General features: G+C 35.9%; 1 protein-coding gene across 9 annotated transcripts in view; it reads right to left on the bottom strand.

The window, feature by feature from the left end:
• kcnab2a (potassium voltage-gated channel subfamily A regulatory beta subunit 2a) overlaps positions 1-20,289 on the bottom strand; it is a 405,095-nt gene that overhangs the window by 267,875 nt on the left and 116,931 nt on the right. For 7 of the 9 annotated variants that reach the window (XM_051930893.1, XM_051930890.1, XM_051930888.1 and 4 more), the window contains exons 2-3: positions 5,946-6,083; positions 4,757-4,798 (exon numbers count right to left, since the gene is read on the bottom strand). In XM_051930893.1, the coding sequence (XP_051786853.1) occupies positions 4,757-4,798; positions 5,946-6,022 (119 nt within the window). In that variant the 5' untranslated portion in view covers positions 6,023-6,083. The remainder of the gene's footprint in view (positions 1-4,756; positions 4,799-5,945; positions 6,084-20,289) is intronic. The other 2 variants (XM_051930894.1, XM_051930896.1) reach the window with 1 other exon arrangement.

Genomic DNA, 20,289 nt, shown 5'->3' with positions numbered 1-20,289 from the left:
AGCTCTGCCATTTGTCTTCTGTACTTTTACAATATATTTTAAAACTATTGCTTTCTATTTTTTTTGCATCAGTACATCACATAAACCTTTTTGATGAAACATGATGCACCTTATTATAAACATTTTAATCAATGTTAATTAGAGAAACTTCTGTTTGGTCAAATAATGCAAAATTGGTAAGACAAACTGTCCACACAGGAAGCTGCAGTTAATACAAGTTTTATTGAAAACTTATGAAGGAAAAAAATTTGAGTGATGCCTTTGCAGGTTTTAATTCAGCCACAGACAGTTTGAACCTAAAAGATGGCTACTGCCTACTAACAACCTTGCAATAGATCCACACACTGTAAACCAGTATCAGACATGAGAATGTATCCTTCAACTGCACTCACACATTGGTTTTTATCTTATGCAGTTTTGAAACTAGAAACTCATTTCTGTCTTTCATTGCACTAGTCAAGCTTCACTGTGCTTCTTGGAGCTCTATAGAAAATATTAATTGAGTATGAACTTTTATTGATCTTGTTTAAAACAATTTCATATCTTCAGCCGATTTTTCCAATTTCTGAAGAAGAATATTCTTATGGATATAATGTGAAAATAAAACTGATCTCTTTTCAGGATGTGGTAAACACATTAGACATGACTATTTCACTTTCAAAGTGCCTGTAGAAGTAGATAAATTCTTATTACATTAGACTCTAAAAAGTTACAAACTGTGTAAATGTTTATATGTGCTCTCTCTCTATTTTATATATATATATATATATATGTATATATATATATATATATATATATATATATATATATATATATATATACATACTGTATACACACACACACACACATATATATATATCAGGAGTTGTCATCTGAGGAAAATGATTAGACATACAGGAATCAAAGGCAATATGTAAATAAGTCACAGCCAATGTTCCCTCTAAGGAGTAGCATATAGTGAGCAAAAAACATTGTTTATGAGCGACATTTTGTTTAAGCGAAAAATTTATGAGCACCAACTCCGACGGTCGGAGTGAGCGATGCCTTCGGAATGAGCGATCGTGCGGGAAGTATGAGCGACGCTCTGAATTCGTGTGAGCGATCGCCCACGCGCTCAGCTTAGAGGGAACATTGGTCACAGCACCAGCAGCAAACAACATTGTTAAATTTCAATACGTAGGTTCAATTTAAAAGCATTGATTTTGTTAAGTGCAAAAATGTCACAAAGTCCAATTAAATACTTTCAGCTTAATAAAAGAAATTTTTCATTAAGAGAGTTGCTGCAATGAAAACCTGTTGCCACCATGGATCTCAAGAGGTCATTCTGAGTGTCAGCACAATAGTGAAAATCTTTAGGCTTAGCTAAATAATACTTTATATAGTTCTACCTGTTGGATGTGATGACAGTCTATGGAGAAAGTGGAATAATGGCTTAAAAGAGACATAGTATGGGTTACAAAGTGGCAGGAGTATAAAAATGAGAAAAGATAACATAAAAAATTAGATATCTTTTAAAAACTGTATTACTATACAAATTGCCATTTAACAAACTAAATAAAGTCAACTGAAAAAGGAAATACGTAATAGATCTCATCCCTAAATAGCAAATTTAAAAATAAAATGTATTAAAAATCTGTGGTCTGCCAAGGGCTGATTTATTATAAGCAATATTTTGTAAATTAAAGGAAAATAAAAAAAGCTTCTAGTATTTTGGTTACTTGCATAGCATTAAAGTAGAAAACATCAGCAGACATAAAACATTAACAATATAATTTTCCTTCCACAACCCAAAGACATACAAGGCCATGTGGCGCTTCAAAATTCACTTAACGTCAGTGAATATGGGTGTGTAAAGGAGTATCACCTAGTTGGTTTGTGTCATGTGCCTGAGGGGATGGGTTCAGGCTTTTCGCCAATTGTAACGGTTATGGAAAAGGATGGATATTATTCTTATCCTACATAGAGTAAAACATATATGTGTGTGTATATGCACAGTGTACACACACACACACTCATACATATGCATGCGTTTATCTACTACACATTTATTTTTCATTACTTTATATACTATGCTTGCCTCTTTCTACCTCTCTCTAACATAAATATTAAGAAAAATTAACAATTGGTCAATATTTACCGATACCTTATACATTTATTCTTGTCCTGGCTTAGTTCCATGTACTGTAAACCTCCTGACATTAACCACAGTAATTTTAATACCATATTTTATATTGCCCATCATTTTGCTCAAATAACAAAAAAAAAAAAAAAAAAAAAAAATCATAGGCCACTAGATATTATTAATCAGGAGAAACAGTTAAAACATAAATGGGTGATGTTAAAGATTACACAAAGAAAGAGCCACTCTAATGCCTCCACAATGTAATAAGCCTAATTAACATCTAAATATTGATGCTGAAAATGCCAGTCTATATACGTCAGTGTTAACATGTCTTCTAAGCTTCAGTGTCAAGCTTAGTAGTCAGTGCTAATGGCCAGGGCACTGGCCAGCATACGCACTGTTTCAGAATAAAGATAGTTTGATTGATGGGTTTGAATATTTTAACTGCTCACCTCACCAATGAAGACAGTCAAACACTGAGTTCTCCAAGAAGAGGAGTCACTAAATGCCTGCACAATCTCTTTAAAAAAAAAAAAAAAAAAAAAAATTTGAACCCCAAACACATAATTGTTGAAAAAATATAAAAACTCTTACAACTTAGACTCAGTTTATCAAAATCTTACAGATCAATTTTAGAGTTTGGGTAAAAAAACTACACAATACTTATCATAACTATTTGTCATCCTTGAATAGAAGCTATAATCAGATTTATATACAAACTACCATGCTGTTGCACCTGATTAATGAAAGATTACTTTTGACCTGTTTCATATGTGTCCACAAATTAGCCACATTGCTAGCTGTTCACATAATCACTAACTCTCAGCTTAGAAAACTGCCATGGCACGCACACTAAAACCCTTCAACTACTCACCCTCTTTCCTGGAGAGCGGCTCATGAAAGGAGTACCTAGTTCTTAGACCAAATGGATAGGAGGGCACTGCTATGATTTTAAAGGGTGTGTTCATGGTCTGGCGTATAAGTGCATTAGCAAATGAATGACAGCTTCCGCATACAGTTTTGCAGAGGAAGTCCACTTACAGCTCATCAGTGTAGCTACCCTCCTTCTGCAGACCACAGCAGATCAGAACACTTAAATTATTCAAGGCCACTTCTCCACTAAAAGCTTAAAACTATAGCTTACTTCAAGCAAGTCTAGTATGACCACTGTGGTGGCTTAAAGAAACCTTAAAATTACCCACACCACAGGTTTTCAATAGTTTTATGAACACCAAGGACTCCCAGTAGATCACTGCCTTGGTTAACCCTGAATTTTTTGTGCCCTCCCTCTTTACCAGTCAATGTAAGATTATAAAACACTAAATGTTTTACCAGGGCTATTTTGCAGTAAAAATGTGAAAGAATGTAAAACATCCTGAGAACTAAGCAGCACTTTGAAAAGATTTGTAAATATAAACAGAAGAGCTCATGTTCTTTAGTATACCTCAACTGACTGCATATTTTTTGTCTAATTGTCTTCTTTCATTGTGACAACTGGCAACAAACTAAACACACAAGAGAGGCATTTTTTTTCTTCAGAGAAAAGGCGGACAGGATGGGTCAACCGATTTCAGTCAGATGCTCTGTGCAATGTATTATAACTACTATTATTTACCTTAAAAAGCATGCAAAAACGACTGTGTCTGAATCATTGTCTGCTTCCTGAATATACGGAGTTTGCATTTTTTCTGTGTTGTGTGTGATTATTTTTCTTTGAGTAATCTTGATTTCCTCCAACATTCCAAAGACAAGCATGTTGTTTACCTGGCAATTCTTAATTGGCCTAAGGGTGAATGTAAGTGTGTGCATGTGTGTTGACATTCTGTCCAGGGTTGATTTCTGGATTGCATGGGATGCTGCCAGAAAAGACCAAAATTAAGCTATCAATGATTAATATGAGTTGTTTTTACTAAGTAAGAACAAATATGTTAAAAATGTTTGTTTTTTACATCAGGGTTTATTTTATCAATCAAAATTGTATATATCTGCTACAATACTTAAAGATTAAAAAGCAATTAACATACACTGTGTTTTTGCAAGCATACTGAAATAAAAAGAATAAAGAAAAATTACCACAGACTGGCGAGTGTTGTTAGTGAGAGTCTGCTCTGCCCTTTTACTAAAGGCATATTTCAAACAAAGTCTCTCTTTCAAATATTTTCTCAAATGAAAACGGGTTACATCATCTCATCTCACAAAGAACTAATATATAACACAGAAGTTCAACAGTGAAAGCATTAAACATATTGAACATAATGGAATCTTTTTAACATTTCATCCACTGGTATAGTAAATGTATGAAGAGTACTATTAAATAGTAACTCAAAACGAAGTAGATATCCCTTCAACAAAAATACATATTGGACTGTGGAAGAGAGCAGCAGCATTTCTGACAGTTATAATCAAGTGTTTAAAATGCATCTTCATGCTCTTTCACAGCTGGCTTTTAAAACTTTATTCGAATGAAGGAATTATTTAGTCCTGATAAGAAACAACCATTATGACAAAGGCAGAAGTATGTAGCAGAGTAAGATGATCAGTTTTTCAAGCAATCCAGCAAGAAACTATAAACACAAACACATGCATATTCAAAGACTGCATCAGACTTTATTATCAGAGAAAGCAAACAGGTACCTGTAAAACTGCAGTTGCCTTTTAGGGCTCCCATAACGAGCACTGTGCCCAGTAAGATACAGAAGAGAGGGATATGGAATAAAAGGAGAGTGATGAGTCAGGTGGGGAGGGTAGGTTAGGGTGAGGCAGAGAGGAAATAAGAAAGTTGGTGAGAGAAACAGAAAAGCAAAGCAATAATTAAATTAATGAAACAACACACAAGCTTCCCAGTAGGTAACCCCCCCTCCCTCAAACTAAAGACACTTTTTACAGAAATATTTCAACTGATATTATCTAGAGGCATGGGGAGAAATAAGCCCATGCTGAGGACATACAGAAGCAAAGCTGTAACTCTTAATTTTTAAGTTTTGTTAAATAGTCATTTAAATCACTGAAGACTTACAATGTGACACACTTTAGGAAATTCCCAATGAGATGGTATTTGGTATTTATTAAGAATAAAGTAAAACAATTTTAAAAGGCATAACATGGAATCTTAAGACTGGCTGATCTAGAATATAACTTTGCAAAATTAAGTACCTAACACCAATACAGGTTACTCCTTCCACAGATGAAACAGTGAAGCCAGGCACAAAAAAATAATGCAGAACAACACTGACATCTTGTGGGGGTAGATGCTTCTCATTTAAGAAGATCTACAGTATAAAGAAATTAGAGATCAGGCTAACACACAAGAGTAATTACAGAGCAATCGCTCTGTTTAATGCAACATTATAAGTAACTAAATGTTCATATTAAAGGTGACCAATCCAATAAATGTAGCTCATGTGGGTGATTTCTAGACATAGTAGTTACATCACACCTGTGCTATTTTTCTTACCAGTAAGTACTTCAAGTGCAATGGTTTTCTTTTAATTTATAACAGAATTGTGGCTGCCAAAATATGCTATAAAATTAATGACATTACAGTGAAGGACAGTTCACTACTTAAATTGGGAACTGGACAGGTCATCACTCACTAAACTTCCCAAATCCACTTAAACAGAAGCGGTTAGTACTAAAATTAAGTAGTTAAATTTAGTTAAATGATTGTCATAGTTTTCCAAAAAACCAGAACACCCTCTGGAAATAATTTTTCTCCAGAAGTTCGGCAAGTATGCTACTGAATCTCATACATCCTGTTATTCCTGTACTTCAAAATCATACATGTATCACAAATATAGGCTCACACATTTGAGTATCCCTTTACCTGTAGATCATGCCTGGAGAGCCAGTTTGTCGCAGTGAGAGTCGAGCTGGAGAGTCAGTGGTTGATTCAGGATACATGGAGATAGCACACTCTTTCAGATACCTAGCAGCTGATTCACACTCTCACTTGGTAAGATTTCTGTTTAAAACAAACAAACAAAAACAGCTTTGCTTCAACAGAAGTCCAAGAATTAGTGATTGAAAAGACACTTAGTTTCATACTTTCCAACTTGCAGTTAGAACCACAATATTTAACCCACTTTCTACACTCCATATTTTGACAATAAAGAGTGAAAGGATTAACAAATACCGGTACATATGAAAAACATTTATTCTCTAATCAAACGATTAAATTCTGTAAAAAAACACTTTTACTTTACCTCATTAACCTCTGATTAAGAACTATACACCGGCTTGGGTTTCAAACACTACCTGCTCTTCAACCATGCTGACCTGTTTTTTTTAAAGGTACAACAGCAAGAATTTTCCTACAAAATGGGCAAGAATCAATTACTGTACTTCAGTCACATAATTAAAACTATCAGCTCATGTACACCTTTGAAAATTTTCTTCTTATTCCGATGTTCATTAAAGCATTGTTTCTCTTTACACAGTCATTAAGCAATGATCAGCAACACTACTTATTATTAATTTAAGTTCTCCTTGTTCACAAAAAGAATAATTTATCTTCCTCCAATTGCCACATTTCTGTCCTTCATATATTCTAGTTATAAAGAATTATCAAGTAAATTCCGTTTTTGTCCAATCAAGATGTGGTTCTTGATTCTATATCCTGTGGTATCTTGTACCAAGATGTTAGCAGCTCCATGGATTGTACTTGTTTTTCCAGCACATCCCATAGATCAAGGGACCAAATCTGATCCTGGAGAGCTGCAGTGGCTGCAGGTTTTTGTTCCAACCCAGTTACTAAATTAGAAGCCAATCCTCACTAATAACAGATCTTATTTAATTTCATGACTTCTAAGTGTTTTAACTCTACCATGTCAGTTCATTCTTATATCACAGATTTTTTTCCCTTCGTAATGATACATGTATAATCTAAGTGATTTGAATACTAAAACAGATGAGAAATTTTCAATTCTTCACTTTCTTTTCAGTTTCCTTCAGAGTACTTAATTAAACCAAATAGTGCATAATGAATACACAAAGGTGGAAATGGAGACAAGCTAGATGTAGAACTACTGGTTCCTTTGTCATTTACATCTTATTGATAATAAGGAGCAGATAAAACAATGATTTCAGCTGTTTAAGACTAAAATAAGCAATTCAGGGTTCAAAATCTTAACAAGTGAGACAACTAAAATGCAGAAAATAAGTAGTTAAGGGTAGGGAACCTTAACAAACAAGACCATTAAAATGAAGCATCAAAATGTCACTTTAGCAAGAAGTGCTTCATCAGCAATGAATGACTTCTCATGAAACAATTCGGTTAGAACAAAAACTTGAAGTAACTGCAGCCCTTCAGGACATAGCCCTAATTTAAAGGGTATGAGTCTTAAATAGCAAATAAATTAAACAAAGTTAATTAGCAGCAAAACTAGTAAGTAATTAAGAAAATGATTAGAATGAAAACCTGTAGCCACTGTGGCTCTCCAGGATCATAGTTGGCTCTCCAGGCCATAGATGTTCGACTATATTAAGATCTAGGGAATTTGGAGGCCAAGTCAACACCTTGAACTCTTTGTCATCTTCCTCAAATAATTACAGAACAATTTTTGCAGTGAGACAGGGTGCATTACCCTGCTGAATGAGGCTACTGTCATCAGAGAATACCATTGTCATGAAGCAGTGTATGTGGTTTGCAACAATCTTAAGGTAGGTGGTACATGTCAAAGTAGCATCGACATGAATGCCAAGACCCAAGGTTTCCCAGCAGAACATTACCCAGAGCATCACGTTATTTCCACTGGCTTGTCTTCTTTCCTTACTGCCTTCTGCTGCAATCTCTTCCGCACGTAAACAACACACATGCATACAGCCATCTACATGATCTAAAATAAAACATCTTTCATCAAACCAGGCCACCTTCTTCTAATGCTTCATCATCCAGTTCTGACATTCACATGCCCATTAAGGACACTTTTTCAATGGACTGGGGTCAGCATGGGCCCTCTGACTGGTCTGTGACTATTCTACCCCATACACAGAAAGCTGTAATGCACTTTGGGTTCTGACGCCTTTCTCTCATGGCCAGCAAGACGTTTTTTAGCTATTTGTGATGCAGTAGCTCTTCTGCGGGATTGAACAAGACAGGCTAGCTGTCGTATCAACTCAATTATAGAGTATTCTCATACATACCAGGCTAAATTACAGTCTCTAATCAACCTAAAATACATATCTTTGGGATAAAATAAAATTCACACATTGTAGTGGAGAGTAAAAATTGATAATATCTTGTATATATAATGTCTAGTATGTGATAATTAATTATAGGTTGTCCCTAGTGAATAAGTTTGAGCCATACTTTATTTTAATTTTCAAAGAATAATGTGTAAACTTGTAGCAAGGATAAACCATTTCTTGCTCGGGGCATATTTAGGGTTCTCCAGGTTAGACAGATAAACTGACTTCTGCATGTAAATGGAAAATGAAAATCAAGGAAAGCTGGAAAATCCCAACAAGCCCCTAATTGAAATGAAAGCAGAGATATCCCTAAATAAGGATGGACTAGTCAAAAGGCACAAGACCTGAACACAGAGAAGAGTCACTCTTCACTAGGGCTATGCAATATGGTCTTAAACTGATCTTGTGACTGTTTTGATCTAAAATGAAATATTCAACATTTCTCAATATGTTCTCAAAGCACCTTAAAACCTGAAGATCAGCACCAGCATAGTAAGTACTGTGTTTCTGGTTGGATAACTCGTAATCTGCACATAGACAGGGGATTTTAAATCTTTTGAGAACCTAAATTAGAAAATCAGTATCGTATTGAGACCAAAGAAACCTATTATTATCATAATGACATTAGAGCCATAAATAGACAAATAAAAATGGCTATATTATAAAAGTGTAAACATATTTGTTTCCTTTCAAGCATATTTTTTCACATGAATATTACTATAAAAGAAAAGTGGAAAGCAATCACACTGCTACTAAAACAATAATTATAATGCAAAACATGGAATATATTCCATAGGTATATCACAACCAGTGTAAATGCTTAGTGTGAGCTTTAGTAAAGCTGAGAGAAACCAATTTTTGAATATGATGAATTTTGGAAAATATATGAATGACTGCTTAACTTAGTCACTTGTTTCATGGCACTGAATAAGAAATAAAGTAGTCAAAACAAAATTAATTTATTTTTTAAATAACATTATTAAAAAATAAATGTTTTTCAAATTAACTTCACCATTAACATTACATTTTTCTAAATGAGTTCGCAAATGGTTCAACAAAAACCACATTTCATTTAGCAATTCAACGAACTGACTAAAAACAAGAAGCTAAATTGTTGCTAAAAAATTTGGACGTGAAAGTTAGTAGGCTTTGCGCCCTAGGAACCAAGTTATCCAAACTATTCTATAACATTTCAATAATTATTTACCGCTCTGAGGCTGATCATAAAAATGTCATTACAATAGCAACTGATGAGAAGAATTCATAATTAATTGCAGAATTACGGTATTTGCCATAATTCTTGGGATATCATCAAAACTTCATTTGAGAGTTCCTCTAGAATGTCTCTTTATCTTGCACAATTTGGCTCAAAAACTAATCATTACACTGTCATCTTATAACAGTCTTAAGTTTTGACTTTGTACTTTACCATCTAGCCGTTTTAACTCTACACCGTCCTCAAGAAACTGATACACACACAGACAGACACATACCCATCATTGAGATAACTATGTTTTCGGTATCAGTGGACCTTAACACGTTCACATCTGTCGAAAACCAGATATCCAAATTTGTGACGAGTCTAAAGCTTTCACTCCCTAGGTTATGGTGGGACAGGGCACAAAGCAAAAATTACTCTTTGCACTTTTTTGTGACAGGATAAATCTTAATGAAAAATTTGGTGTACTGTCCAGTTTGAAATGTTTAAGTCTACTGACTGACCTGTGCTGAATGTCTACCATTTATCTCAACCTTTGGATATTTTATGGTATTCTTACAGTTCTGTACTGGAAATTGAGAAGGATGGCTGCAAGGGTTCTCAGGGCAGATAAGAAGATATTTTTTAGAGGAATCTGTGAGCAAGTGACACAACATCTATGGCCTAGTGACCCATGTCCTCCTTACAGAGGAATCGAAGCATTACGCACATCCAAATCTGTTCCTCGGAGAGTCGCAGTCAGGGCAGGTGATGGAATGGTCCTTACGGATGACGCTGCAATTGTGACCCACTGGGCTGGCTACTATGAGCGGCTAGGACTTTGGACCTCTCTGCGTCCACTGTTCTTGATGCCGATCCTTCAATTAGCTGTGAACCTAACAGAGATTGCATAGGTGGTGAACCAGCTGTGGGGTGGGAAGGCTGCAAAGATCTGTGGAATCTGGGGTAAACTTTTCCACTCTGGTGGTACGACTGTCCTCCTTGCATTGCAAGCAATCTTTGTTTCCATTTGGAAACCACCCCAGCTGACTGGAAAATGGGACTTGTAATCCCTATCTGGAATGGGAAGGGTGATCACCTGGATTGCAGCAACTACAGGGGGATAACACTGCTCTCTTGAATGTGGTGGGTAAGGTGGTTGCTGGGGTCATCCTCAATAGGATCTGTGGTCACTTGCTCACCTACAAGCAACTGGAGCAGTCTGGTTTTACGTCTAAGAAGTCTACCATTGACCGGATCCTGGCAGTGAGAGCTCTCCTGGAGTGCAAACATGGATATCGGCAGAGTTTCTTTGCAGCCTTTATTGATTTTCGTAAAGTGTTAGACTAAAATGATCGACCTGTGAACATCCTGAGACTTCAAAGGGTTCCCCCACAGTTGCTGAATATCATGGCCGACCTGTACACTGGTACTGTGAGTGCTATGCAAAGTGGAGGCAGAACCTCTGTGTTTTTCCCAGTTGATTCTGGGGTTCGTCAGGGGTGGGTTCTTGCTCCTACTCTGTTTGCATAGACTTGATGTTGGGCAGGGCTGTGGGGTCCAGCGGCTGTGGGGCATCTGTTGGTGAAGAAAGATTCTCTGATCTCGACTTTGCCGACAATGCTGTGGTCTTTGTGGTGTCAATGGAGGCTCTGATTGAGGCTCTTGAAAGACTGAGTGAGAAGCCCGAGTGTCTGAGCTTGCGAGTGTTCTGGACAAACACCAAGATCTAGGCCTTTAATGACCAGCCATCAGCAGTGTGTCTGCGGAGAGAATGTCAAACTTGTTGAGAGGTTTACTTACCTCGGCAGCAACATTTATGTCTCTGGTGACTCTTCCTTTGAAGTCACTAGACGGACTGGGAGAGCGTGGGGATTCATGAGGTCGCTGGAAAGGAGTGTATGGCGTTTCCAATATCTTTGCAAGAAGATGAAGGTCCAAGTCTTTAGGGTATTGGTGCTTCCTGTTTTTCTATATGGTTGCAAGACATGGATGCTATCCAGTGACCTGAGACAAAAATTGGACTCCTTCAGTACTGTGTCTGTTCGGAGAATCCAAAGGCTGCATTTTTATTCAACAAAGAAGAAAGCAAGTGAAATGAACAGAGGGTTTATGCTGCATGGACAACTTACGTTTGATGTGATTTGAATTAGTAGTTAGTGTAATCATGTGACCACTGACAAAGTATGAGTATTTTTAAGGTTCAAGTTAAGTAGCTGGAACTGTTTTTTGCAATATGGTAAGTCACTGCAGCTGTTGTCTCCTTCCATCTGCTGTTTGTCCACTCATACAGTATGCCACGTTAAACAGCAAAAATTTCATGGAACTTTGCTTAGCAGAAAGCCGTTTTACCAGGTAGGCATAAGTGCACATGGCTGGTTCTGCATGTACTGCTTGAACTGTCATCCTAGGTAAAAACCAAACCATTTACAAACAGCAGAGCTATTTTTACCTTCTGGTATATGTGGTATTTGGGACATTCTGTTAATGTCTATGTAAGAACTATAATAAAACACGCGTAAACACAAATCACACACACAAATACAAACAAAGGCAAAATGTGCAAACTATACAGAGAAAAGTGATAGGAATGAACCAAGTTTTCTAGAGCTATGAGGCTAACCACTTCAGAACTGCACGACTCCCAAATGTGCTCGTAAAAGTAATAATGCTTTGTTTGGTATCTTTGACAAAAGAGCTCAATTCCCATCTTCCACTGTTAGTTCCTGAACAGCATTTAATGAAAAATGTTTCATACGTTGACTTGCAGTTAAGCAAAAAGTTTTCTCTTGCAGTTCATGCTGAACTATAAATAGTACAGAAGGTTTTATTTTATGTTGCAACATATTTATTGGCTAAGGCTAATATTTTGCTCTTATTCATACTGGTAATGATAATGCAAATATAGTGTTCAAACGCATTAGGATCGTAAGATAAGAAAATAAGAAGACTTTTTTGTCATTGTATCACTGCAATCAACAAGATTACAATGGCATTCTTTGAGTTTTCCTTTAACAATATTACGACTAAGGGCCAGTTTATACTTCAAGCTCAGAACTCATACACTCACGCATCACGGCTGCCACGTGTTTCCAGCGTTCATTTGACATGTTGTTTTTAAGCATGTCCTCAGAAATTAATGTGACGTGTGCACAAGTTGCAGTACCAGCAAAAATTCGGGGGGGGGGGGGTGCAGTGTGATAAAGTGGGAACACGTCTCTGTTTACCATCAACAAGTGACAGAAAGCCGCTTTGTGGATGATACAGAATCAATGTGTGTGCTTCAATGTTTGATGAATGGTTCGATATGGTGAAGCAAAATGCCGACATACAAATGCATTCATGTTACTTTTATATTAAAACATCGCATATTCCTTATTGTAATGACACAATACATTTTAAAGGTCTCAAATATCGTCTTTTTTTTTTTTTTTTTTTGCACCTCCACAACAGCATCAGAATGTACGGTGGCGTATTTGAGCCACAGAGGAAAGTTAGGGACACAGTGAAAAGGTGTATTATGTGATTAAAGCGGAAATTTCGGCTTAAATCTCTAAATGTCTACTTTACTCTCGTGGTTTATTTTATTATTGAAGTAGACCATCGTAAACATCATCTTAAAACCCAGTTGTTAATCGCTAAGTGATTCTCCTTCATTGACAGCAGCGGCAAGCAGCAATTACCACATAGAACATATTCAATTTATGATATTCCAGCTCTCTGCACTTTTAGAATGCTTAGATTTATGCTTGATATCACGTTCATGATGAAACGCATTAAACTATGTATACTGTATTACATTTTACAGATAAATCATTAATTTCACTTAAATAATGAATACTGTTAATAATTACACATGTGGAGGCGGCACGGTGGCGGAGTGTCTCACATGAAGTCACATCCCTGGTGTTCCCTGCCTAGAGTTTGCATGTTTTCCTGGTGGGTTTCCACAGTGTGCTCCAGTTTCCTTCCAAAGATATGCTAGTGATGCTAGTGTATGTGAGTGCTTGTATTCACTTTGCAATAAGCTGATGCCCCGTCCAGGGATTGTTTCTGCTTTATGCCCAGTGCTAGCTGGAATGGGCACATCATTAATCATTAAATATCCATCCTTTTCAGAGATATTGTGGCAAGGTGTCCTCAGAGTTTAATGTGTGTTTCAGGCAATTCACAACACATCGAAGCCAAAACATTTTCTCACCATGATAATATCTCACACTGCCAACTGGTGGAATCTTCCAGATTTACTTAAAGTACGAGTGCAAGTATAAACAGTACAACACTTGCATAGCAGTAGCACATCCACAGGCGCACACATCGCGTTAATTATAAACACGGCCTAAGTCTTAAATACTAAAAGGTGTGTAAATAAAAAAAAATCTAGTGTAATAAGTGTCTAACATTCTAGAATTGAGTCAACTTAAAATATATATTGCACATAAGAGAGGTTACTTAGTGTGATAAAGTATTCAGTCGTTTGCATCGTTTCCCAGGAGGAAGCAGTTTTAAAAAAAAAAATAATGATGTGTCAGGTGGGTGAGGTCTCCAATGATGTGAAAGGACTTGCATTGACACCTGGATGGCAACTGCCAGCAACTGTGTGCCATTGATGTTTTGGGCAGTTCTGAAGACCCGTTGCAGAGACTTAATTCTATTCTCCACTCATGCAACTGGAGTACCATGCTGTGATGCAGTACATCAGTACACTCTGCACAGCACATCAACATAAGTTCACAAGATGGTCCTGGGGCAGCCTGTGATTATCCTTCTAACTGTTTCTCTTTTCAACAAGTTAATTAATAATTTTTCAGTTTCCCAAAATAAAACTGATTAATGTAAACTTTTCAATCCATTTGGTAAAGCTGCTAATACAGACTACATTAAGACTATTAACATATCTAATTTTTGGTTGGTTTGTTAATTCTGATCCAACTGCCCCTGGTAGCACCGTTAACTTATTTAAAGTTACACCTAGAAACCTTTCTCTTGATCCTCTTCCTATTGATTTCCTTGGAGGTTGTATCCCTAACCACTGAAATTTTAATCGTAAATGTTTGTAACCACTCTTTTCTGGGGGTTAGTCTTCCCTGTTATTTGAAAATTGCAATCCAGAATTGCTTCAATTACCCCAAACTTAAAAATGAAACCTGACACATGTTGTGTTATCTCTAACTTAATTTTTCTCAGTAAAATACTAGATTATGTCACTGCATCACAGATATAGTAACATTTGTGCTTTAATAACCTTTTTATATCATTTAGTGTGGTTTTCATACTCAGTACAGTAGAGAAATGACAGTTATTAAAGTTGCTAATGATCTTTTCATAGCTGCTGTAGCAGATGCAGCATGTATTCAGTTTGTAATATAAAACTGTATTCATTTCCATAAATATTCATTACAATAGAAGAGTTATAATACAGCAGTCAAAACCACACTGCTATAAGCAAATCAATCCAATACAATTAATCATTTGAATAAAGAAAAAAAAAGATCAGTTTTAAATAACACATTAAAAACCTCATTCTAACCCATGACAAAGCTAGTTAATAACAAAAAAAATGTACCATACTGATTAAAACCATTATAAGATAACTAGCCATGTGTGCCCAACTACGTTGCGCGTGTTAAAGTTGTCTGTGAAAGGCTCCCTGTTTAAACGCGGCTGCCAGTCGTGAACTAGGCCCTTCGTCGCACAGCATTATGATTTTTTATAAGGGAAACAAAATTACAAAACAAAACCCTTGGACATTGATTCGATAGGAACGGCCTACTCAGAATCACTGTCCGAACAGTAATTATGTGGTGGTGGAGGAGCATTTCTGCTTCTCTCCGTTCACAGTCCGTCTCGTTTTCATGACGCTGTCGTTTCCTCTCACGATCTCTTCTCAACCTTTCTCCAATCTTGCAGGTTGCTTTGTGGCAATCGAAAGAGTAAGGAAGAACCAATGCTTCTTTCTTGAACTCCAAACGCCGACTGATGGAAAATCACAGAAGTGTGTCCGACTTATATACTCTGACTGCCGACTCCAAGAAGTGGGTGAACATTCGATTTGGACGAAGTGCTGCCAACAACAGTCGATAGAAACACAAAAAACCACAGTCTCGACAACGAAGCAGGTGTCGACGCCAGATCTAAACACAAAGCACGGTGTCGACACCAGATCTAAACACAGAGTGGTATCGACAGTGTTTGTAAACAAAAGTAACAACCAAGGTGTTGTGTATTCAGCCAGTACAAACAGCATGTAGTCTCCTTTAGTTCAATCCTCTTTAATCACCACACTCCAACCTCATCCAACGATCCTCCCCCTCACTTCCTCTCCTCCTCCATCACTACTGCCCTCTACTGAACACAGCAGGAACACCACACAAGGCAGTGAATTCGCGGACAAACAAAGATCAAGATCCAAATGAAGATTATATATAAAGATAACATAATATTCTCAGTCTGGCTTAATCTAATTCAGAAACCACTGCCTATTCCATAAGCACTGAGACCAGAAACAGCCCTGGGCAGCTCGCCTAGACCCACACTTACACTGAAACCAACATTTAGAAGATGGTCAACTTAAAATTGCAAATTAACTTGACATGTGTGTGTTTGAGGGTGGGTGAGTAAATTCAATGCTCTGAAAGAAAAACCCAGGCAGACACCATGAGAATGTGTAAACTCCACACTGACAACAACTGGGTTTGACATTTGTTGTCAAGAATGCTGATGTGGAGAAACAGTGTTAACCACTGTACCACGATATCTCTCTTTTTAAATATTTATTCAAAAGTTAATTTATATAATCATTTCTTACCAAATATTCATAATGGTTTAACTTACCTGTTTCAATTGCTGACAAATGTTTGAGAACAGGATAGTTAAGGTCATGGGAGTGGTCGATACTAAGGGATATATGTGATGACATTTCATTTTTTAATTTACTGCCTTCCCTTTCATTGTTCTTTTAATTACTGGTGAAAAATGCATATAACAATAAATACGGTATGTGAAATTCATTTCATCATCTGGAACTAATCTAAACTTACAACATTTACACCTTGTACACAGACAACATGCAGATAAATACTGTGCTCCTAAGAAGGGCCACTAGATGGTACTGTAATCTAGCCTTTGGCCAGATGTGCATATGAATAATTATTGACATACCTATCTTCCATGATAAAATATATACAGTTATTATTTCTGAACAAGAAGCCTTTGGGCATCGAAAAAACACAATACAATCAGGAGGACAGTACATCTCTAGATGGTAGCGCAGTTAAAGTGATTTAGATATACAACTTAATTCTATCACATTATCATCATAAATGAGACTTGAATGCAGCAACAGTAAAAATTGTTAATAAGATGCTCCTTACAGACACTATATAAGCAGGAAGCGCTACATAAAAGCATAACAAGAAGGAAAACTGAATTAGTAAAATAAGCATGCATTTCAGTCTACATTTGCAAATAAATATATTAAATATTTAAGGAAATGCAAAATGCAAAAAATATATGTCTCATCCCAACTTACAGAATATTGTATGAAAAAGAAAAAGGAAAAAACATTTTTAGAGTTAGATGGAGGAGTTTAGCTGATTTTGGAAAGTTAGTAAACACTTAAAGATAAGCTATATACTGTCTATAAAATAGTGCAAGACAGCAACCAGCCCTAATTGTCAGTGTTACTGGTCTCTGGCCTAGAAGAACCAAGGCCCAATACAGATAAGCAATGCTACAAAGTATTGCTTCACATATGCCTAACTGCAGAATAAGACAGACAACAAAAGTACAAAAGTTCAAATATTAAAACAGAATGAATGTACTATTTCTAGAACAACATCATTTTATAGCCAATAACAAATAACTGATGATATTTAAACAGATGTAGTCAACTTAGTATTGACTAAGCATGTGACAATAGTTACCTTTTAAACCATCTATCAGTTTTCCTAACCCCACTTATCCAGGGTAAGGTTACAGGGTAGCTTATCATTAATTGATCCCAAACCTTGACTATTTTAAAAGTAAATTTATGGAAGAGACATTATACACTATGTAAATTGCAATAAATGACTTCAATGACAATCTCTATGAAATGAATAAAATTTACCAGTATACTTGGAATACTTTGCTTATTAAAAGTGCAGTACTTTGGCAGTATGCTTCTTTTCTTACTCTGAAGGTGAAACACAATACTAAATCCCAATTCAACCATATAAAATTCTGTGAATAGAAATAACTATTACTTGCAAAAGATGCATCAGTCCAACCATCTTCTAAAAGTCTTATTCTAATTCAGGGCTATACTTTTGAGTGATTACCTATGCCTACATAACAGCATTGATTACAAATTGTAAATTAACAATAGAAGGGGAGCCAGTTCACAGCAGGGCACACTTGCTCACATACACACATGCATTCAAACTGGGCCAATTTGGAATCACTAATGTTCCTAACATACAATACATGTACTTGACTTTGAGAAGGGCAAGTAAAACCAACGTAGATATGGCAAGTAGGTACAGTCCCCATGCAGGCAGTACCTTAGTTGGATTCAAATAAAGTAGTGTTAATGCAGAAGATAAGCATGAATTGTACTAATTAACTCAGAAAGCACTGAAAACAACTTAACTTAAAAAGACTGGTCTTATTAATTATATTTCACTTTGTTTCTTTTAACTCAATTCTCATTACTCAACTTTGAAAAACATTAGCAATAAATTGAAAAACCTCAAACAAATACAAAGAAAACAGGATGAATGTTTGCTATAATGTGTTATTTAAAAGGTAACAGAAATACATTAATAAGCAAAGTTAAATTATCTTGACTGTAATGTAAAACTGAATAGATTAGCAAGTTGTGAACAATCTTCAACTACTCAAAGATTGCCACTCTCCACCTGACGGATACTGTATATGCCAGTTTTCTAACACCATGAACAAGGGTAAGCCTGGAAGCTGTGTTACTTCCCACTACCATTCCTCCAAATGCTCCATAATAGGACCCAGGCTGATGGGAATACATTCAACAAACAGGTGACTATGCTATGGTCAATGACTGTTTTCAGTCCACCACATTGCACCAAAGACAAGCATTGTTTTTCTCAGTGAAAACTTTCACACACTTGCTCCAGTTGTTTGGAATAGTTTTGATGTACTAGTTTTTACAAAATGAAGTCACGCATGCACTAGACTGGGAAATTTTGATACTTAAAGAAGTGCAGACTATAGAACAATTTTGCCAACTGAAAGAAAAAAAGATATTTTGCACCATATACAACAACATCTAAAAATACTAAAAACCAACAAACAATATAATAATTAGCATCCCTTCTGCATGGATACATACACAAATATCCATAGCTTATTTATCTTTGTTGATGTTCATCATGCTCCTGGGTAAAGGTGGTGAGGCAGTTATTTAAAGAGAGGATCCAGGACACTACTGTTCAATTGTCCTGCAAATTAAAAAGATTTATACTGAAGGATCCATCAATGTACATTGAGCAAGCCTGCATTGTTATATACACCATACTTACACAATGTTTAAATATGCAATTTAACTGTTTGCAGGTCAACCTATATGGCTTGTTATACAGGGATGCAGAGAAAGTTATTCTAAAAAATCAACTTTTCTGATGTTATATAATTTGATTTGAATCAATAACCCTAAAGTAGATTAAAGAGATGAGACATTGATGAACACAGACAGCATTCTTAAGTCTCTGATTTAAAGGTTATGCTCATTAAGGACCATTGAACAGAATCCAGACCCATCTCCATCTCAGATAGCTAGATAGCTAGATAGATAGATAGATAGATAGATAGATAGATAGATAGATAGATAGATAGATAGATAGATAGATAGAGATACTTTATTAATCCCAAGGGGAAATTCACAAATGGTTAATGGTTCCTGCTCCATAAAGTCATCCATTAATTCAACATGGAGATTGTCTTAATGAGAACACTGAGGAAGGTGAACCAGTGTTGCCCAATATTTACTTCATTTATAGCACTTTTCTTTCAAAATGGCAATAGACATGTGTTAGCTTTTCGTTCCCCAACCTTTTTAAATTGTTTATTTTGTCCTATGTTCACCACATCAAATGAAATACAATAAACTGTTAAAACATGACAACTGATTAGACAATCCCCAGTACTTTAATATCATAGAATTAAATACATATCACATTATGAACTAAAAGTATCATGCATCAAAAACTACTAAATTATGGCAGCATAGTACCATTCCACCAATTCCAACTCTCTGGTTGACTAATTCACCTCCAAATCTTTTATTAGATTACTGTATTACAGATTAAATGTCAATGACAGCCCTGCTCGTCTTTATATCAGGAAGACAAACTCTGCGAAAAGATTTTTCAAATAAAATGTATGTGAGTGAGTCATCAAAACATTACATTCACTGCTACTATATTTCTCTAAATGCTTAAAGAGTAGTGAGAAACTAGTCTGGTCTGTTGAAATGTAAAGCATCAAGAAAGCATGCCTTTTCCTTTACCATAAGAAATAAAAATCTGATGTATTTATAGAGTTACAAAAAATATTTTATAATATATCCCAGAGGCTGCTACTTCATTTGAAATTTCTTCTCAAGAATGGAGCTAAAATAGCAGTCTTCTGAGTAAAATGTTCAGAAGTTGGAAATTCATTATATTAGGCATGAATTTCTAAAATATGATCCTAACATTTTCATAGAAAAGCATGTGCAAGTCAGCAAAATATATTTACTAGTCGGACTTGAGGAAAGATTGTGTGA

This window comes from Erpetoichthys calabaricus, chromosome 8 (genome assembly GCF_900747795.2).
Source record: "Erpetoichthys calabaricus chromosome 8, fErpCal1.3, whole genome shotgun sequence".
Lineage (NCBI taxonomy): Eukaryota > Metazoa > Chordata > Cladistia > Polypteriformes > Polypteridae > Erpetoichthys > Erpetoichthys calabaricus.
The sequence above is the reverse complement of the archived record's forward strand: the minus strand, read 5'-3'. Positions and strand labels throughout refer to the sequence as shown.